This window comes from Condylostylus longicornis, unplaced genomic scaffold (assembly GCF_029603195.1).
Source record: "Condylostylus longicornis isolate FDR11 unplaced genomic scaffold, ASM2960319v2 ptg000107l, whole genome shotgun sequence".
Taxonomy (NCBI): Eukaryota; Metazoa; Arthropoda; class Insecta; order Diptera; family Dolichopodidae; genus Condylostylus; species Condylostylus longicornis.
The window spans coordinates 4,098,940-4,122,697 of NW_026578075.1; the positions used below are offsets into that span (position 1 = coordinate 4,098,940).

At 25.7% G+C, this 23,758-nt stretch overlaps 1 protein-coding gene across 2 annotated transcripts in view; it reads right to left on the minus strand.

The window, feature by feature from the left end:
- LOC129614334 (alpha-2C adrenergic receptor) overlaps positions 1 to 23,758 on the minus strand; it is a 67,011-nt gene that overhangs the window by 15,080 nt on the left and 28,173 nt on the right. For both annotated transcript variants that reach the window (XM_055528893.1, XM_055528892.1), the window contains exon 3: positions 16,590 to 16,748. In XM_055528893.1, the coding sequence (XP_055384868.1) occupies positions 16,590 to 16,748 (159 nt within the window). The remainder of the gene's footprint in view (positions 1 to 16,589; positions 16,749 to 23,758) is intronic.

Sequence of the window (23,758 nt, forward strand, 5' to 3'; positions counted from 1 at the left end):
AATATACTGAATTCGCACTAAATAACTAAAGCAGTGCTGCCAACTGAAACTCTGTTGTAATCTCAATAATGTCTCTCTAATGAGTCTCAAATAATGAGTTCTCTACTATATGAGATTATGAATATAAAAGCAGAAAACAATTTTTGGGCTGTCGATTTGACAGAAGATCTTTAGCAGTTCCACCAATAAAAACGGAATGCTTTTTACAGCAAACTGCTACTAAAAATCTTTATAAATTTCGCAATATATAAAAAATATATTCCACTATAATTTTAAAGCGAATGGACAACACCCAAACGTAGATAAATAAGAATGCTCGTAAATAAAATTCCAAATGACATATCGATCTGTTATTCGAACACTTTATTATCTAATATATCGCATAAGTGTTTAATGCATTTTAAAAAAATTTTAAATTTTCATTGTTTGTTCTTAAATCTTTCCATATATTAAAGCAAGCACATTTAGTTTATTAACAAGCTTCAACAGTACAGTCATATTTTTACGTTTACATTTGACGAAATCAAAATGTTCGTCAACTAGTTTGCCTACAGCTTTCAATATGTTAACAAAATTGTTTTACTTTTATGCCTCCAACGCTCTGTTTTCTTATAAATTTTCAATTTTTATTTAATTTTTTCTCTTCAAAGCTTAAAACGCTCATTTCGGATTAGAAATAACTGTTTAAATTTTACGATTTTCATCTTGAGTAATGCTTTGAGGGGTATCAATTTGTCAACCCTAATTATTTTGTTCTTATACAACTCTTCCAGGTAAACACAAATTCACTTTTCTAATATTTTTTTTAAACCTAGAAAATTTAATTCATTGACAGCTAATGGTTTTTCTCGGATGTCATCATAAGAAACTCGGTATAATATTTCAATTTATTTATCAAAAATGATTTGTTTTGAAGGACAGTCGTCTTAAAAGCATAAGTATATTTAGATGTTTGATATACTCTCATATATATAAGAGTGTAATAATAGTTTCATTTATTACGGTCATAGTAATCAAAATTGCATGTTATATCGTTTATGGATTTCTATAAGAACGTTTACTTTTTATTGTCATCAAAAACTTTCGACTATTCTTTTCTCAATATTATACATACAGACTAAGTGCCTGATTTTTTCTTTCTGTTTCCTTAAAAGCTTTTATGAAAGCAAAAATTTCTTAAATACTCTTATATTTTCTATACTTCTTTTAAGTGGGATCCTTTTTCTGTTGAAATTTCTTTATAGTGCAATTATTTGCCATATACACATAGCATAAAATGATCTTATGTAGATGTGAATATAAGAAAGAAATATCGTAAAATTTATATTGGAATGTATATATGGTACGTAGTTAAATGTATATTATGTACGTATGTATGTTAAAGGATATACGCCTTATAAGTATAATGTACACAATGGAGTGTATCTATTTTAAGAAAAACTTAGGAATATAAGTGAAATAATATAATTTTTGAAGTCTTCAAATCTAAAAATTCATTCTGATAAATTTATATTAATATTTATTTACTGTTATTTTGACATCAAAACACTTATGTATCATTTATCTAAATATTTTAGTAAGTGTATGGGGCGTAGAAAACTAATTCCACTTCAAAAAATATTTCGCTCTTATCAAATATAATAATAGTCGCATAATTTTTATATAATAAAATAAATAATATTATTATGTAATAAGAGAGGTTTTTTTTAATGAATTGTTAAGAAAAAGGAAATTTTTTTTTAGAAGAGTAATGTATTTTTCTAATCTACTCCGAGATTTGTAAAATTTAAAATTTTTTTAAAACCACCCCACGAAATTTGTAAAATTTGATTTTCGGCACCTTATATATCCTGTAAGCTATCCTGATAACTCAAAAACTGCAAGCTTTCTCAAATTTCTATAAATGCCAAAAGCTACTATGGCAAATACCATGCCATCAAAATATATAATTATTTTTCTTAACTGACGCAATTAACAATTGAATTCGACCATTATGTCAACGCCTCTTTCAATTTTTTTTTTGCCTCATCCCAAATATATGCAATCTTGAAAATATTCTGGTATATGGATGAAAGTAGTTTTAAAAATGTAGTAAATTAATTTTAAAAGCAATTTTTTCCCTTGTTGAAGGAGAATGTGCTACTTTACTAACCATGGCTTTTACACAACTTTAATCTTTGGTTTAAACTGAACAATCACAGTCCATTGACTGTATTTTTTATAAAATTTACAGGTTTTCTCTAATATACATAATCCGCATAACAAACTTGATTTAAAATTTGGACTTTAAATTCCAGCTGAGGCTATGAGAAGTTAAACACTCAAAATTAGGAGCAAGTACTTAATTTAAAGTAAAAATCTAAAGTTATGATCAAATTGACGATTTAAATTTATTAAATTTTATTTTTACTCTTATAACTCAAAATTTAAGGAAGTTCATATTTCTCTCCCATTTACAACCAATATATTCGACTATTTTATTATTAATAGACTCAAAATTTCACGTTAAAGGATTGCCCAAAAATTTACTTTGAAAATCAATTCGTACTAGTTTTTAGAAATAAAGGTCGTAGACAGTAAATGTAAAGGACAAAAAAATTATTATAATAAAAAACTTATGAGGTGCTCTGTTTTTTATGATTTTTGTCAAGTATGTAATTTAAGCTCATTACAAACAACTTATGCTCAACTCTTGACATTTTTTTTAAGTATAGTTGCTTATTTTTTTTTCTTAAAATTAGAAAATAATTTAAACTTAATTTTTATAATTTTATTAATTTACAAACTTTTTGGGCAAAAAAACAAATAAAAAAATTTTTGTTGGACCGGATCCAACAAAAGAATTTCCTTAAATATCGCTGGTATGGTACTTTTACTGAAATTTGTTAAGTGTAATTTTAAAAAATTATTTTTTTTTACTAGTATTAATGTTCGCAAGACACAAAAAAATTTTTTTAGGAATCAAAATTTTTACTAAATAACTAAAAGTCCTCAAATTTGCAAAAAAAAAAAAAACTAAAATAATTTTTTTATTTATTTTTTAAATTGAGAACTTTTAGTCAAGTGCACACCACTACTATTAAAAATAAATAGAAAATTTTAGTAAAATTTTTTTTTTAAATTCTTATAAGATTTTTCCTTTTTTTTTTTATAAATAATTGCGGAATGCCTTTTTTTTTCGTTTTGTTTGGTTCGGTTGTGTTTAGAATTCAACAAGTGAAAATTTTTAAATTATTGGCAAGAAAAACTCTTCTCTTTTCATATATACAGTCGGACCCGAATAATTTTGGAACTAAAAAAAAAAGAAAAATTCTTGCTGTCAAAATGTTTTGGCAAAAATGAGAGCGCCGGATTAATGTAAAATTTTTGCAATTAAGTGGGTCGCCTTATAAATGCAAAATAATTGCATTTAACAGGTACGGTTTTAAATTTTTAAATAATTAAAATTAAATTTTAAATAATTCATAGCTCATTACAAAAACATAGCTCAAATTAGCAACAGAATTAAATATTGACAGATTGTTAAAAAAACAAATGAAATGAGAAGTGTTAAGAATTGCTGTTCTAAATATTTGATGCACACTCTTTACACTTTTGACCGGGTTCTGCCTTTAGGCGGGTTGGAAAACAATTGTGCGATTGAAAATATTTGATATAAAATTTTTTACACTTTTAACCTGGTTTTGCATTTAGGCGGGATGCAATAACGTGCATTCGACTGTATATGTACACTCTTAAAAGGCAATATTCAAGAAGAAAAAAAGAACAAAATTTCCTATTCAACTTGAAATAAAGAAGAATTTTACAGTGTAAATAGCCCACTTAAATACAAGAATAAAAATTTAGTTGACTCTTGAAAAAAAAATGGTATTGCTTAATACTAAAAACTAAAAAAACTGAACGAACCTATGTACACATATGCTTATACATATGCACAATTGTACTACATACATACATACATATGTACATATGGGAGGAAGTTAAAGTATAATATGTAAACTATAAGTTCCACTTTGAAGATTTTTATTTTACTGTTTGCAAAAATGATTTTATTTCAGAAAAGAAAAACAACAAGAAACTAATTTAATAAGAAATAACAACAACAAAATAAAAACACCCACTATACTGAACACAAAGCAAGGAAAAGCGAATTTTTTTTTTTAGTATAAAAAAACAGCAGGAAAGAGTTATTAGATTTAGGATATATAAGATCTTTTATCTCTTTTATTAAGCCACATGATAATTTCCAAAAAGGAAACCTTTTTAAATAAGTAAATATTTAAATTTATTCTGTGCCGAAGATGTAATTTACGTTAGTAAAAGGTACAAAAGAGTACAAAAAAAGCGAAAAACGGAAAAACAAAAATTGAATAAAATTTTTTAAAGAAAATTTCTGTAAGTGTATTAACATATGAACAAATATACATATGCAAAGTGGTACATATAATATGAGTATTGCTCTACTCTATACTCTTTCTCTCTTGTATATAGTTTTCTTTTTTTTTTTGTTAAATGAAATGCATATATGAAATTTTCTTTTGTGTAGTAGGGGAACTGGAAAAAAATTAAGTAATAATTTATTCCAATTGCAGCAGTTCGGTATATTGTTGATTATTGCCTCAAAGATGTCTCTATTATGATCTATAAGGAACAAAAAAAAAAAACAAAAACAAAATAAAGAGAAAAAAAAAGAGCAAAGAAAAGAGCAAAAATAAAGATTTCGTGCTGCGAAAGAGCGAAAACTTGTTGAAAGAAAATATTTATCTTTCGTGAAAATTATATAATTGAATGGCTTTGCTTAAGGTAATATACGTACGTACCCAGAATCTGCATTTTGAAATTTTCATATATTGGAAACAATTGAATGAAGGTACGCCTGAGGTATGTACATAATGTACAGGTAAGGTACATAAAATATGTGCATAATGAAAAAATAACAATGCCGAGTCATGTTTTGCCTCATTTTTGATGTGATCTAAAATTTGTTGTTAAATTTCTGTTACTGTAAGTTAAAAAATGACTAATTTTTTAATTAGTAAGATGATTTTTAATTATATTCTAGGATACATGAATGTTAAAATTGTGTAATGTAAAATTGTTTTCGATTAAAGAACTACCAAAGGATAAAATGACAAAGTGGAATAATAAAAAACTGAGTGTTGGGTGTTGGTGAACGTCTCATATAAACAGTATCCCATATAAGCATACTGAAACAGTGCTAAACGAATATTAATTCATTGCAGAGAAAGAAGTCAGGTTTTATTCGAATGGATAAACACTTTCCAGTCATCTCTTTAAGCTAGAACAAATGCAACGAAAATTTGAGGAACAATATAAAATTAGTCTTAAATGCACGTTGAATTAAAACTCACTAGAAAAAAAAAAGGATATAAAATTTATATTGAACGTCTAGTTCTAGAATTTCATAATTATGTGAATCTAATAAAGTCGATTGCAATTAAAGAAAAGGAACAAGCATCTAACACGAACATTTCTTTATATAAAGGAGTTCGATGTATAGGAAACATTGTCGAGAAATATAAAGTTCAAGTATGATGGAATGATACAATAGAGTATTGCTGATGACAAGAAAGAAATTTAAATATAAGAAACTGAAAACAAATTGCTCAAGGTAAACAAAAAAAAAATTAAAGTAAATTTTGTGAAGAGATTAGTGGATTATTCTTAATATTAAAGGGCAGAAAAGAGTACGAACAGTTAACTCGTGAAGTAAATACTACAACTAGATAACTCGAAAATTTTATAGTTTTAAATAATTGATCTAGGTATCAAAAAATCGAATGTTCTTTCATCTGCCTCCAATATCTAAGCTTAACAGTGTTCTTAAATATCTGAAAATGAGATTTTCAAAACCAGATATCTTCATGATAATTGTTGTTGCTAAATTTTGTATCTTTAAAAGCCAATATCTCCAAACCAATAAATGCAGATTATCTAGTTGTAGCATTAACCTCATACGAACTGTTCTTCTCTTTAAAATAGGAATCAGATGTTTGTATTGCGTAGAAACAACTATGAATTTTTAATTTTCTATAGATTTGAATTTATAATCAAAAATTTTACTGAATCAAATGAAATGACAATCAAAATTGAAAAAGAATAATTAAATGTCATAAAATTTTCAAAGTTCTTTGAAAATTTTTATTAAAATCAATTGTAGAACAATAAATTTCAAAATATATTTAGAAGGATTTTGAGGAAAAAGTGAAAAATTTAAAGTTAAGGAAATTATAGATCAACAATATCAGTAATTAAAATTTGAACAATAAAATTTCCAAAATTCAGACAAAAACAAGAAAATGGAAAAATTCTGAACAGAAAAAAAATCATAAGGGTTAGTATGTATAAAAATTTTTCTAAGAAATTTTTTTCTTTAATAAATTTTCTATGTGCATAAATTAATATTTTGCGCATTGTTATATAAATGTAAACAATAACGTATATCTACTGCATTTCTATTTTATTTACTTAAAATTCAAATTATAATTTTAAATTAAATTTTTAAAATCATATGAAAATTTTATTTCTTTTGAATTTTTAAAACAATATTCAAAAGGCAATTATAAAATAAAGAATAAGAAATTGTACTTTTGCATGTGGTACTATTTATGCTCGTATATGCTGTATGTGTGTGTGTATGTCTATAAATTATTATTTCTTTTAATTTTCTAATATTTCAAAAAAAAAAAGAATAGGAAAATTTTTTTGAAAAGTTTTTCTTCATTTCGTGTTTTCTTTGCTTTTCATTTAACAAAACAGTTGAAATAAAATTCTTTTTAATTTTTAATATTTTTTTTGTTTTAGATGCACCCAAAGTGAAACTATAATTAATAAACTACAAGTTGCATTTAAAAATTTCCTTTAAGCATGTATGTGTGTGTGTGTGTCTATTTTTCTTTATCTTAATATTGTGAATAACTATTTATATGCTTTATTTATTGCTTCAGGTGCTTTTCTATTTAAAATTTTTCTCTTCTACATACTTTTCCTCTTTTATATATTATTAAAGAAAAATATATAAAATGTTGGTGAATTTTAAAGTCTCAAATAATTTTAAGAAGATATTTGTTATTTTTCATCTATCTACGAATTCAGTTTTGTAAATTAGGAAAAGAAGAGGAAAAAACGGTAGCACGAAATATCGAGGAAAATAAATTACATAAGTTATTTAATGTTCTCAAAATAATGCTGTAATTAATCAAAGATTAATGGGTTATAATAAAAATTATTAATTTCTAACCTTAGTCTATATATATAAATTTTTGTAATATTAAAAATTTCGTGAGGGCTCATATTATTTTTGTTTAAATAACAAAAATGATTATGTAATTTTTAAAAATCTTAAAATTTTTGTTTGATCGCCGGAAAAATAAGGCCAATTTGAAAATTTTTCAAACAGAATTTTGATATCGCATTGAAAATCATCATTAAGTCTTCATTTTGTATTTTAGGTGAATAATATAAAAGTTACAATATACTTCCATTTCCTTAAAGTATTACACAATATTATGAAAATGTCCTTTAAACATATTTTTCGAATTCTATGAAAGTTAAACAATTAATTAATTTACTCAGATAATAGAGATTAGGCAAATGTTTATTCGGTTCTTAAAATAGAGATTGATTTCCAATTTCAATGAAAAGTTTGAAAAAAAAACTCAAGTGATAAATGTGAAGAAATTATGCTTAAGAATATAAGTTCTTTAGATTTTTTAGAAAAAAATGAAAATTTGATCCATATATAGTTTCAGTCTAGTTATTAAGATCTGATAACCTCGAAAATTCAATCTGTACTTCAAAAGCCGAATATACTTCGTCACATAGCCGAATTAAATAGTTGTTATTACAATCGATTCTGTTGAAATTGAGCCACATGAATGTAGAGGCAGATTGACAGACCGACATCTTGCTCAAAATAATTTCTCTACCCTTCTCTGTTACGAAGAAATGTATTTCCGTTTAAAATTCAACATCTCGAATTTAGTGTCATCATAGTACAACAGTAAAACAGTATAACACTACGACAATGTATACAATATGCAATGCGGCTGGTAACTGTCCAGAATTTTCAAATCGAATTCAATGGGGAGACTCATAAAAATTGTGATTACATAAAAAACAAATCTATTAAAATGATGAATTAAAAAAAATGTCCTAGTTTAATCGCAATTATTGTGCCGGCATGTAAATTTTTTTCTTATACACAACTCTTACAAGCATATTATTTAAACTCTAGTTATTACACTAAATACTGGGTATGCATACATGTGTATGAACATATTTAAATATTATACGTCAACATTTTGTTTCGTAGCTAAAATATTTATGTAGATTAAATACTTAAATGTATATACACATATAATACAAATATAAGCATAATATAATATGTACATACTATTGCTAACAATATTGCAGATTGAGATAAATTTTCAATTTACCCGGACTTTATCCTTTATTTTATAACAGCGCGTATTTTCTAAAGTATGATGATGACATCATGCTCCATAACATATACAATACATATTTTATTTTCTACATATTTAACTTGATATCAGTAAGAAGCTCTTGCAATAGGAACTTTTATACATTTGAGAGAACTTGAAAATCATTTCTTGACATTTTTTTTTTTCAAGTTAATTTTATGCTTTTGTTTTTAGTGGAGTGTGAATTCTTGGAATATTTCGCATATAAATATGAAAATATAAAATAATTGAAGGATTTGAGTGACTGCAAAAATTTTTTGAAATAAAATTTATTGTTTATTTTTTGTTCGTATTTTATTTTGTTTGTTTTCTATATTAAATCGCTGCCAACTACAAAATATTTTTTAAAATTTTCTATAAAAGTAAAATTTTCTTAATACGGTATACGAACGAATTGTAATTCTAAAATATAATATTTTTGTATGTATAATGTTTATGTATATTTAAGCATAATATTGACATACTTAAAAATTTTTTTTTGAAGTTATGAGAAATTATTGAAGTTGGAAGTCATGTTTTTCAACTTTTGAAATCACAAAATTTTTGAAAAGTTTTGTTTAATTAAAAACAAGAAATATGAAAAAAGGAGAAATCAAAATAATTATTTTGTTTGTATATACAATTCTTATTTTTGAATTCTGTACATACATACGTACATAATATATGTTAACATTCGGATTTATATGTCTTATTCATACATTTGCATGATATGGCAGAGCTCAACAATCTTAATTACAAAATTACTAAAACAAATTATTAAAGGGAATTTCAGTTTGCTGAGAATTGAATGACAGCTACTGCTTTAATTACTAAATTAATCACGAAAATTAACTCTTCATTCAATGGGACAAAGTATACTGGGACATACTGCTATGTGGCTTAAAGCAAAAACGCGTTAAGTTGACAAAGTCAAACTAAGGAAGTCAAATATTTTCACAATAATAATATTCGCAAAAAAAACTGTAACTGTCAAGTTAAAATATGACAATTATAAGTAATAACTCTGTTTATAATATTACGGAACAACTGTCATTTTGAAACACACTTCCAATCTTCGAACTTTTGTAATTACATTTTCACATTTAAAAACCTATTAAATTGCATTATTACTACTTTTTATTGTCGTAAATTTTCGAATTTTTTTGGGACAATTTTCGAATAAAATAAAATAAAATTTCGAAATGTAGCTGTGCTTGTTGCTAAAAGTTGTGGCCCAACAATTTTTAAATTTTTCTTAATTTTTCAAAAACTCTCCTTTGTCAGTTACTATAGGTTTAGAGCGAAATTTTATGTAATAAAAGAGAGTTACAATAATTTACAATTGGTCCGCGAACTATATTTTTCTTCGACTGTCTAACTATATTATTGTACGTATGTATGTATTTGTTTACTATACATTTAAACATAAAGCATTAGTAAATGAGAAATTATAGTGTACATATGTATGAAAGTATCTACATAATATAAAATTTTACAGAATGCTTGAAAATATTTAAAAAATAAATTTTTAATTAAGATAAGATTTTAAAATTTTCAAAATCATAATCTTGAAATTTATTAAAAAATATGAACGGAAATATGATAACGTAAACTACAAGATATAAGTATTTTCTATTACAAATATTTTTATTATAAAATGTGCATTGTAGGAAAATGGGGGGGCAAATGCAATGATTTTGGAAAATTAATATTTTAAAACTAAAATTTAACCTATATTAAATGTAAAGTTTTGACTATTGATTTTTGTGTTAATTGTTTTAATAGTTAGGATTTTCTGTTGTTGCCTGAGTTTAAAAAACCTCAAAACTTCTCAAAAGTCTCAAATTCTGTTAAATTAGTTTATTTTCACATATAAATGGTATGAAATCGAAGTAGAATTAAACTCGAATGAAAAGTTAAAATTGCAATTTTTTCAACTAAAGATGTGTACATGTCAATGAGAAAGTCGCTATTCAGAGGTTTCCAAATCATACTCGTATTTTAAGTGATACGCCTTTCTGACAAGACACGGAGTTATAAAAAAGTCAGACGGGATTGAGTTTAAATCCCCTCCTATAAGTCGGAAACTATTGAGTTGTGAACGTCGTCTCCAAACAAATATTTTGTTTAATCATTAGGGCCTATGCAATGGTATATAACAGTTCACTTAGATACGAGACAATCTGTATGTATGTTATATTCTCTTATCCTTTATTCCTAAGAAACTTTTAGTTCTACCGAATTTTACAGTATTATGGTTTAGACATGTTCTAATGAATTACATACATATATACTAATAAATTATATTTCAGATTTTTTAGTAATGAAAGCGATCCCTTTCTAGTATTGCTAGTGTATTTTTTCGTGTTTTTTTAAATTTACCCCGCATGACCCTACGCACTAACATTATTTCATATACAACTAAATTTGTATATGAAATAAGAAAAAACTTTAAATTTATGATAGATGAAATTTCTTAAATTATTTTAGATTTGACGCGATATGGAAGGAAATTTGATATGTAGGTTGAATTTTTGTTTTAATGTGTAAAAATTTTTTTTTTAATATCATCAAGTATAATTAAAAAGTAATTAACTATAATAATTTAAAAATTAATAATTTAAATAATGAAAATATTACCAGGAGCTTATACTCGTGTATAATATTTAAGTCTAGTCAAGTTAGATGAAATTTTATACAAGTTGAATTTTTAATTCTTCTAAACAAAAACAACAACAACAAACAACACACTGAAAACTGACAACAAAAATATTTTTTTTTTTCATTACCATTAAAATTCAAATGTATGTGTGTATAAAAATATTTATTAAGCCTTAAGCGTTGATAAACAGATAACGTTATAGGATATAAAAATCACACATATCAAATTTAAGTGCTTTCCTTTTTTTTCCTATGTTGTATAAGTGTAGTTCATTAAACCATTTCAACCCTTACTTGTGCAAAGAAAAAACAAAAACAAGAAAAATAAAAAATAAAAATTTTCCTTTTTCTTTTTCGTATTTTTTTGCTATTTTTTTATTTTTAACCAGAAAAATATAAATTTTTTTTTTCACACAAAGAAATGGAATATTAACACTCAAATAGCTTTTTAAAAAATCCTTCCTGTGTTATAAACACATGTGTGTATGTATGTAAATATGATATATAAATATGTTCTACGTACATACATATAGTTATACATGTGCATACTGTTTGTACAGAGCAGGCCTTAGGGAATCTATTGCTCTCAGCTAATTTTTTTTACGCCATCATACTTATATAATTGTTTTAGCAAAAAAAACCACAAGAAAAAAGAGAAAAAAGAGAGAAAGGAGTAGACAATCTCCATATACTCTCTTTAATGTTTTATGGCTCTTTTCTTATAATTTGAAATATTTTCTTACTTTTTTCTGTACATGTAAGCTTTATTCCCTAAGGTGAAAAATATTTTGGTTCTTGGCCATAATTAATAAGGGGTTTACTTTAGTAAATAATATACTAAGGTATATTTTGGAATGCTAGGTTATTGCGCACATACACCTTTGTCATAAATTTTCCATATGTATATAAAATAATGGCAATATAATATATAGGGAATAACACAAAAAAAAGCCCCATAAATATTAAGTACACTTATTTTTTTTTTGGTAATCTTGATAAAGTAAAATATAAAATCCATTCACCTGTAAATATTAAATGTATCTTTTTTTTTAAGTAAAATAGCGCAGGAAACAAACAAAACAAATAGTTTTTCTTTCGTCGAACTGTAACTTAATCAAAAAAAGCGGGAGGGGGGGGGGGGTTTGAGGCCGATAAATAAAACTTTATATAAATAAGAATTTAAAGGGGGCATTAGGTATACGTATATAAATTATGGAGGTATTGAATAAAAAAAATTATTGAAGATATTTCTCATCTCGACAGGTTTCGAAAATAAAAATATTGCTATCAATTGCACTATATTGACCTACGTAAAAATTTCCTCGTATATTGTTTCAATTAATTGTATTGATCATGGAGCGAAGAATCTTTGGAATAAATAAAAAAAAATTGCTGCGTTTGTATAAAGACTGCGGACCAATTGAATAGTTTAGGAGAAGGAGCAAATCAAACAAAAAAATTTTAACTTAAGGTCTTATAAAAAGTAATTATCCCCTGTACAAACAGAAATTAATAGAAGTATATTTACGTGTCTTTTACGCACTATTTTGTACTATTACTTTCGATCACCGTGAAACTTTGACAAGCTGTTATAGGAAAAAAAGCTGGTTGGTTTCTAAAAAAAAATATTTGAGAAACTCGTCAGTATGAAAGATGCAGGAAAAAAATCAATTTTTGAGTTCTTTTAAGCTTTGACAAAAATTGAAATTCGCCAAATGTACTTATATATGGGGTGGGGGATATTAATGCGAGAGGTATTTAGGAATCAGCCCTGTAAGGCCGCAGATCCGGAAGAAGATTTGTGAAAGAAAGATAGGGGCGTGAAAGAAAAAAAACGTGTTCAATAAAGTTTTATGCGGTGATTTCGTTGTCGGTGGAAATCACTTTTGAAATTACCATAGTCGCGATACGTTGTTGCAAGTGTGTGGCACACATGAGCAGACACGGCTCATTGTAGCTTCGAAAAATCTTCTTGGAATGCGTATACGGCGAAAAAATAAATGAAAAACAAAAATCCCACATCTGAACAGCAACAAAACGTCAGCGGTTTAGCTAGTTTTAAAAAAAAATTTAATTGGAAAGCAAATTATGAAAGTGTAAACTTTATGTTGGAAAATTTGTTTATAGAGCTGATTTTAAATTTTTCGATAATATTAATTATAAAATTGAGTTGTAATACATTGAGTAATGATTTGTTGACGTGTGAAGGTTTCATTTTTTTACTGATGTATTACGTTACGTTTTGCAAATAGTATTAAAAAAAATTTCTCACACAATTTCAATTTTCATAAATATTTTTGCTTCAAATTTGTAATAAAAAATTCCGGCAAAAGTAAAATAAACGTTAATAAAAATTTTATTTATAAACAATTAAGAAAGAGAGAGTTGTTTATTATATGTTCAGTTATTATTTCTGTTCTTTTTATACCCTGCACTTCGTGAAGGGCATATTAACTTTGGTATGGAGTTTGTAACTACTTGAAGGAGTCATCTGCGGTATGGACATATATATATATTCTTGCTCAGCGTAAAATTCTGCGTTGATTTAGACATGTCCGTCCGTCCGTCCGATCGCACGATAACTCAAAAACGAATAATGCGATCGACACCACACTTTCACAAGTTGCTTCTTTTGTGCCAAGGACGAACCCTATTGTTATTGGACCAATTCGGACAACGGGTTCGGGAAGCTGCCATACAACTGAAAGAGTTTATTTTAATTATTTCAAAAACTAATAAAGGTGCAAATATAAAATTTTGTATACATGTGTCCAATTATATTCTACATATGCTCTAAAAATTCTAATGAGATAGCTGCACCGGTTCGGGTGGCTGCCATACAACTCCAAAAGCAAATTTTTTATAATCGGCAAAATAATAAAGTCAGGTTCATGAAACTTGGCAGTTGTGTGTCCAATTATAGGTCAAAGATATTTCTGAAGTTTTAGTGGAATTGCTTGGCAGGTTCGGGTACCTGCCATACAACTCCAAAAGCTAATTTTAAATATTTGGAAAAAAAAATAAAGTCAGATTCATGAAACTTGGTAGTTGTGTGTTCAGTAATAGGTCAGACATATCCGTGAAGTTTCTATAGAATGGTTTCACAGGTTTGAGTAATTGCTATACAACAATGAAAGGTGCAGGGTATAATTCAATCGGTTCATACCGACTGAAACGTTTTTACTTGTTTGAATTTATTGTTTACTCAAATTGCCTGCTGTGAACGCGTGAACATTTCATAGGCAAAAATTTCCAAATTATAAAAACTATTATTAATTTTTCGTTAGCAAAGCGGCTCCGTACTCATTACAGCTTCTCAAAATTATGTAAATTTAATTACGAGGTATAAGTGTACTTAGTTTAAAAATGACTGAATTTTATATTTTGTTAGTCCATTAATTACCGACCGTATTGTGTAAACAATAGGTAGGTTATGTGATGGCAACAAATTTTGCATATCGAGTTTTCGGTGGGAACGTACTTCTCCATAGTAGGGAAGTGTAAATAAACTATTTTTAGCAACCTGTCGGTCTGTCGGTCTGTCGGTCTGTCGGTCTGTCGGTCTGTGTGTGCACGCGTGTATTTCAAGTTCGGCTGAACCGATTTTGATGAAATTTTATATGTAAGTTTATTTCCACCATGGCACGGATCGATCAACTTTTGGTATATATCAGGCCTCGGGAACTGCACCTTTTAGCGGGCCTGTTTTACATTTTTGAGCATATTGAAGAACATATTCAACCGATTTACTTGAAATTTCATATATAAGTTTTGCTCTACCGGCGATGAAACCTCCTAACTTTTGGAAGAAATCAGGCGTCAGCAACTGGACGTTTACTACGGGCCAAATATAATACAAAATATGTATTATAAACTCTATGCGAGCTCATCAGCTCATTGAGATTACAAATAAACAAACAAACAAACAAACAAACATTTTTGTGTATATAAAGAGAAATAATCAACCGATTTCATTGAAATTTAATATTTGAATTCCTTGTATTAAAACAATGAACATGTAAATTTTTTGGAAAGATCAGGGCTCGAAAACTGATCTGCGGGCCGATTTTACATTTTTCACCATATCTACGGAACGAATTGATGGAGTTTCTTGAAATTTGATATTTGAGTTCTGATTGTTACCGAAACTAAATGGCGAGCATTTCAGGGAATTCGGGTAGCACAAAGCGAAACTCTACTAAGAGCCAAATTTACATTTTTCTAGGTATGCTAACTATAAGCTTACTAATGTCCTAAAAATTGGAAAGAAGTATTTAACAGACATTTTTATAATATTCTGTAACACTTTCACTTAACTAGACAATACACATTGCGGTCGGTTATGTGCTGACCACATCAGATTTTTTTTTATTATTATTACATATAACTCATATTATAATAATTAATACACCAAAATATAAATTAATAGTTTAAAATAAATAAAAATTTTATGGTAAAAAAAAAACCTAGAATTTTATGACTCAATGCTTATTTTGTTTGTATACCTTGCTTCACCATAAATTTTATTATGTAAACAACTAATAAATATGAATACATGGTGTAAAATTATGTACGTTAAGTTTTTGAGGATTAGTGAAAAAGTAATTAAATGTTTTGAATCCATTAAAATAGAAAAACAGAAAATACAATAGAAAAATAAATCGAAATTTCATAGAGTTTTTTTTTTATAATATTATTATTTAAATTTTTTTTATTATATGGCCGCTAATCTGATTATTTGATCCGAGACATTGTCTTTAACTATTTTAAATTACGGTATACGGTTTATCTAAATTTTAACTATGAAATTGTGTATACGAAGTAAAGTTATCCTTTTTTTTCTATCTATATTATATTCTATATAATAGTCTGATGAAATATTTTGATCTATTCTATAAGTGGGTATTTATTTTTACATAGTACATTAGTATAGTATACGAGTATTATTTTGGTTTCCCGATATTCACATATAATGTATGGGTAGCTGTTTTTTCTTAAAAGGTTAACAGGATGTTGGGTTAAAATAGAACATATACATATGTACATACATATATATATATAAATGTATATAATATGGATATTTTAATGGGGAATTTTAAAATGTTCGTGCTGTTGTTAAAACTTTATTTATTTTAATTTTTATTTTTCTATTTTTCATGTTTATTATTGCCATATGGTTTTGTTAAAAATGTTATATTTTTATATGTACATAGAATTGAATTGAATTTTATTTTGTTAAATGATTCTTTTTACTAAAACAGAAAAAGGTCTTTTTCTTGTACTCCTTCTTCTTCTGTTTATTGTCCAAAATAAATAGTTTCAATTAATTTCATTTCAAAAAATACATATTCTTAAATAAATGTATTTTATATAATAAAATAAAATAGAAATATATATATATTTTTTTTAATTGTATATATACATATATAAATGTTTTTAACTTACTTGTTCATTTGGTAATTTTCGTGGTTGTTTCTTGATCCCTCTTCTTGCACGTGCTTTGGCAGCGAAATATATTCGAATATAAACAAATACCATTATACAACTAGGAATGTAAAATGATCCTAAAGCAGAATATAAAACGTAACCGATGTCTTCGCTTAACTGTAACAATAAAAGAAAAACAAGAAAATAATAAGAAAATATTAGAAATAAAAAACACACACTACAAGAAAAGAAAAAACAAGAAAAAAGATCAAGAGCAAAAATATAACAAAAAAAAAAAAATTCGAATAAAAAATTGCTTAAGAAAATTAAGACAGTTGATAATAATTTATACAAAAAAAAGAAATAGAAAAAAAAATGATGTAAATAAGTGAAACCCTTGTGGTTTAAAGAAACTTTTATAATTATTGTTATGAATTCAGCAATATTCTCTTAATAAAATATAAATATATGCACATATGCATATAACATACTCATTGGTACACACGTATATGTATATAAGAGAGCAAAAGATACACATATGTGTATGAAATTCTAAAAAGAAGAAAAAAAAATTTTTTTTTTCCTATTCGTAATTTTCACTCTTGCCTTCCCTCAGTTCTTTTCCTCTCTTCTCCAATGTCTCAGTCAAAAATAGAGAAAAATTTTTGTACAATTTTCTAAGGAGCAAAAGCAAATGTAAAAGAAAATTTTTGTTATACAGATAGAACAGAACTTGAACTATTATACATGAAAGGATAAAAAAAAATATAAGAATTTGTATAAATGTTTGTAGTCCTATTTTATAATATATATATTAAATACATACATACATACATTCCCATACTTATAATAATATGTTATAAAGTTTTGGAAATAACATTAAGGGTTCTCAAAAGAAACAAAAAAAAAAGAGAGAAAAATGAAAAAGAAAGAAAAAAGTTTAATGTTTACCAAGGTTGCCATTCAACAAATTAGAATTGTATCAAAATTATGAAGAAAATCATAGAGAAAGAAAAACAAAAAAATAATAATAAAAAGAAATGAATATCATATTAAAGAAAATAATATGTCAAAAAAAAGTAAAAACAAAAATAACAAAATTCACAACAACAAAAAAGGAAAAGATTTTTGGGAACATAAGACATAATTTTGTGCTGAAAATTTTTCATATACACCATACATACGCTACACCATACCACAGTACATCAAACCAACGAAAACCAACCAAACTCTCATCAAATTGATTTGCCTTAATCAGTAGGGATTGTAGTTTTTGTCGATTACATTAAAATTTACAATTGAATCCTATTATATAAGAAAGTTTTTTCTTCTTTTCAGAAATTTTTCATATAATTTATTTGTATATGTATGTATGTACGGGATATTATGGTGGGTATACATTTAATGACACATGTTAACATATGTTTATTATGTGTGATAGGTACAAGCAAAAAAAAAAAAAAAATACAAACATAATGCAATCATAATATAAAATATATTTTTGGGGGCCTAAGATAATTTGAAATTATTTTAATATTCGAATTCTGTTGAAAGAAAATTTCTCTTTTCAATGGTTAAGGTATATTAGAAACTTATATATCGTCGGCTGAGAAAGAAAACAGCGTATAACATTTATACGTCGTTATCCGATTTTATCACCATTGGATTCTCCATAGTCGATTCTATAAGTTGAGTTACTTTATATTTCTCTATCTTTTCATTCTAACATACTTTTTAAATAAAAACGAAAATATTGTATAAAGCATTTTTAGAAACTAATTAATAACAAAATAGCGTAAAATGCGTTTACTTTGTTTTATTGCCAAACCGTAACTTTTTACAAAATTTAAAATAACGTAATGAATTCTTACACTATTTTGGTAGAAAATTTATCATTCAGTTGTTAATTTCAATACCAAATAAAAAAGTGTATGTTACTTTTACACGCTTTTTAAATTTTAATAAAAAAAATTTTTGCAATAAATTGAAAAGTAAAACGGTGTAAGAATTTGATACACTGTTTCATATTGTCTTATACACTACTTTAATTTTGAATTTTTAATCGTCTTCCCTGACTAACAATGCAATAAAACAGCGTACAAAACAAACGTACATATGTACATTATACTTGTTTAATTTTGTTTAATTCTATATGCATCTTCATGTATAAGACAAATATTTTTAACAAATAAGTATTCTGTTGGAGTCTGTTGATCAGTACAGAACTTAAAGTTATAACTTTTTTAATAAGTGAAGCAAATAATTAATAATTTAAGGAAGAATTTTATACTCACAATAATTAAAATAATTTTGTTGTGTTACGTAAAAAGAAAATGAATAAAAATTTTAATGATGAAGAAGTTGTAACATTTTTCGAGAAGTCACCAGAAAATTCTATTACAGACTTTTCTTCTGGTTCTGATGACAATTATGAACCTAGCAAGAGTTCAGCATCTGAAACGGGTGAAGCGGAACCAGAAAATCTTACAGAATGTTTTATAGACTAAACGTTTGATAATGAAACCATTACATCTACACCACCGGAAACACTACTCGAAAAAATTTTAGAAAGTACTAATCTAAGTGAAAATGTAAAAAAGCAATAAAAAAATTAAAAAAGAAAGAATTCAAAGTAAAAGAACGTTACAACGAAATTTGCAACTGCCAACAAAATTGCGTTGAAAAATTTCCTTAAGATGCAAGAATTAATAGTTATAATTCGTATTGAAAGCTGGGTGATTATGGAAAGAAAAGGTTATTTATAAAACATACTTTCACACACAAAGTACATACAAGAAAACGACCGCGAATGTCTCGGAAAAATTTTACGCCTTGTTATATATTGTATGGTAAAAGCGTTTGCAAAAAAGCTTAACTTAGCATTATAAAATACACATAAAAGTTGGCTAGCATACTTATAAAAGAATCTTTAATACAAAATTTAATTACTCGTTTTATGTGCGCAATATGAGAACATGATCAATCAATCTTAGTTAGAAGCATTCAGTAGCATTTTGTCAAAACTTGGCAGAAAAAGCTTCATCTAAAAATAATTTATCTAAATTAAACGAACCAAGCTATTCAGAAGACGAGATTGAAGAGCTATAATTAATTTTTAAAACTAAGTTTCAAAATTTCAAGTAGAAATAATGTACATTTGAATTATCTTTTATGTTAATATTATTTATTTCTGTTTACGACTTTTCATGTTACATTAATATCGATAAAAATATCTGTTTATATTTTCATACGTTGAGTTAAAGTATGTAATGTTAATTTTGTTCCTCAAATTATATTAATTTTTTACAAAATAAAATAACGTATAAATAAAAATGAAATGGTGTATACCATACAAAAATATTAAAATGAAACAGTGTATAATTTTTTTCATACAATTTCTACCAAAAATAAAATAGTGTAAGAAGTACCAAGAAATTTCAAACCTCTAATTTTCTAAGATCTATAAAAATTTATTTAATCAAATTTATGCAAATAAACTATTTATTCCCCCAAAAATGTTTAACATAACTTTTCAGTACAGTCAAAGATGACGACCGGAAGATTTTACAGTCGAAACTTCATTTTCATTTTGCAAAAAACTTTAAACGCGATTTACTCAAAACTATACCTTTTTTTATACACTGTTTTATTTCTCAGCCGACGATATGAGTATGTCGAAATATTTGACAAAGATTTATATAAATGTATGTATAGAAAAATTTTATTTCAAAGAGAAAAAAAAAAAAGGCAAAGGGAAAAAGTTATTCATTTGTTGTTCTGTTTCTGTTTTATCTTTTTCTTATTATTTGTTGTTAAGATGGTTGTAACTATTAATTTTATTACAGAATATTTTCAAAAAGTTATTCCCATTAACAATCTATAATAATTTCTTATAATTCTGATCCTACATATACATTCATACATATACAAATAAAGGACAAGAAAAAATTAGAGTGTGTTAAAATATTCGAAATGACTTTTTTCTTATATTATTCGGAAAATTCAAATGACTTCAAATAATAAGACAAAAAAAAAATCTTAATTTAAATGAAAATTTAAAATTTATTATATTAGACTATAGCTATAATAAAAATAATTTTAAATAAATACTATAAATTTTTATATTGTGGATGATTTGACAATTAAATTGAAATTATGTGTTTAATTTGTTCCAATTAAAATAGTATGTATAGCATATGGTTGACATTATAATTAATGTTTTTGTAGTCGAATTTGGTCTTGTTAATTTTTCAATTTATTTTAATTAAAATTACATATGAGTAGTAATAGAATTATGTATTTAATGATTAAGTCAAATGATTTAATAAAAAATTATAGGTATTTATATAATAGCATATTATTTGGGAAAAATAATTTTAGGTTATGTAGTAAATTGAAAAATGATTTTGGCATCTTGACAGAATTGCATATTTAATGTCATTTTTCAATTTAGAAAATCAAACGAGAAATTGTATATAATATGAGACCATTTCTCAGAACTTAGTTTACACGCAATTTGCAAAAATTATATGAATTACAATACTTTTCGACGATAGCGTTATAAATTCTAGTTTTTGTTTCAAACTCAAATAATTGTCATTCTTTGATAGCATTTATTAATGTGCTACTGCATTTGCAAAAAGTAATTGTTAAAAATTACTAAATTTGATGTAGAAAAAGAAAGCAGGGAAGAAAAAAGATATTTTTATTTATAAATTGTAAAACACCAACATGCTTTGTTTCCATCTGACTGTCATTTGCAAAAAAAAAATTATTAGCGTGTTTGACGTTATCATTAGCCATGATGATGTTCTGGGAAAGTAGGATGTCAGAATAATTTAACATTTTTAAATTTGCCGTACAAATTTTTAATTAAAATTTTAGAGTTTTTACCGTAGTATTTTTAAATGTCAAATTTGACAGCTAATTTAACGTTCTCTTTTATAATTTATAAAACTTTTATAAATTTTTAAAGTTTTATAAATTTTAAAATAAAGTACAAACTTAGAATTTGCAATTACAAATAGGAAAAGCATTAATGTCCATACTTTATTATTCTATTATTTGACATGTGAGAGTAACCCTCGACGCTGAGTGAGAACGACAACTAACGTATAACGATTACGTATTACAAAAACAAATTTTCGGTTCAGTTGAATTAAATTATATTTTAATTTAGTCGTTTTAGTTGGAAATTTGACAAGCGGAACATAGTGAAACTGGAACAAATTTGTTTGTTAAGCTGTTTTACAAATTATAAAGAATCAAAAGCAGAGATGACCTTTTGTATATAAACAAATGTGTCAAATGAATGTATTTAAATTAAATAAATGTATTAATGAGTTTTTAATAGGTATATTTGCAAATTAATAAAAATAAGTTGCCGAATCGGTTTTTTTGCTCTGTGTAACAAACAATTGTTATTGAAAATATTTTTTTTTTCACTTTAATTGATGTTACAAAAGTGGTAAAGTAAATATTGGAAGTAGCAAAGCAATAAGTCATATTGTGGAATCGCTTTTCACCAATATATTCTGTGCTTATTTTAAACAGGTCGTTGACTTTTGTCTTTTCCATTGAGCATTGTTTCACCGACATCAGCTGATTACGTTGTAATTGCCGTTCTCATTGATCGTCGGCGGTAATAATAATAACAGAAAAAGACAGAAAGAAATTGTTTTAAATAGATAAACAAAAATATCTAAGTAATATTAATAATTATTAGATTAAGGTATAAGTGTTACCGTTAGTGAGTTTTTGTTTTTAAATTTTTGTGGAATGGAAAAATATTACTTTGTTTATTAAAAATGAGTTGATATAAATGTAGTTGTAAATAAAATTTTTTTTATATTTATTATTAAAAATTATGTAAACGCATTTGCCAATGTTCGGTTCCGCTTGAGTTCTACCAAATTTTCATATAGTAAAAATCTTAAGGCAGTAAAATTATTTTTCGAGTACGTAAACTATTTTAATACAAGAAAAATTTAATAAGCTACATTTCTAAGTATCTAGTACCCCAACACAGTACGTTTAAGTGATTTTTTGATTATTAAATTGATAAAAAATATTATTGTTATTCTTTTATGTCTTGAATTGCCTCGTTATATATGAAATTGTTACGTAGAGAAACTGTAGATTTGTTGTTAAAGGTATTTGTGGGTCTTCCATAAAAGTAATTAAAATACTTTCATGTTATTAAGACATTATTGAATTTTCTTTTATGAAAAGGTAAGATCTTTCATTTTTTTTTCCTTTTCATTCGTTTGAGTAGTCAGTATTAAAAAAAATTGAAAATAAATTTCAAAGAAAAACCCACTTACAACATTTAAAAATACATTTGGTTTGAATTAGAAATTAGACTCCTTACAAGTTATACGTATAAATGTAATATAAAATATTTAATGGAATTTTAATATTAAAAATTTATTATTATAAAATTTTATGACTTTTAAGTTCAAATTCATATTAAAAATTAAGTTCATTACAAATTATAAAAAATTTTTAATATTTCTATTTTTTTTTTTCCATTTGGTGTCCTTCAAAAATTATTTTTCGTGGAATTTAAATTTTAATGTTAATGTTTGTATGTAAGTAGGAAAAATTAATTTAAGGTAATTTTCAAATTCTAAATTTAGATTTTGAAATTCATTTGAATTTTATTTTGAAGTTTATTTTAAATAACTGTTATGCTTAATATTATTTAATGTCGTTAAAATTTTTAAGTTGTAATTTTATTTACGAAAATGGTAAAAGCGTTTAAATTCTTTTGAGCAACATTGAATTAAAGATGTCTAAATTTTGAACTGTGGAATTTTTGTTTCGTATCTCAGTTTGCTTAATGTATTCATGTTGAAATTTCTTTAAATGTATATGGTCGTTCGGGTGATGATGGTTTTGGTTGAAAATCAAATGCGTTTAGCTCTAGGTATTTTGGTAAACGCGACATATAAAAAAAAATCCGACATAACCGACCGCAATGTGTATTGTCTAGTTAAGTGAAAATGTTACAGAATATTATAAAAATGTCTGTTAAATACTTCTTTCCAATTTTTAGGACATTAGTAAGCTTATAGTTAACATACCTAGAAAAATGTAAATTTGGCTCTTAGTAGGATTTCGCTTTAAGCTACCAGAATTCTCTGAAATGTACGCCAGTTAGTTTCGGTAACAACCAGAACTCAAAT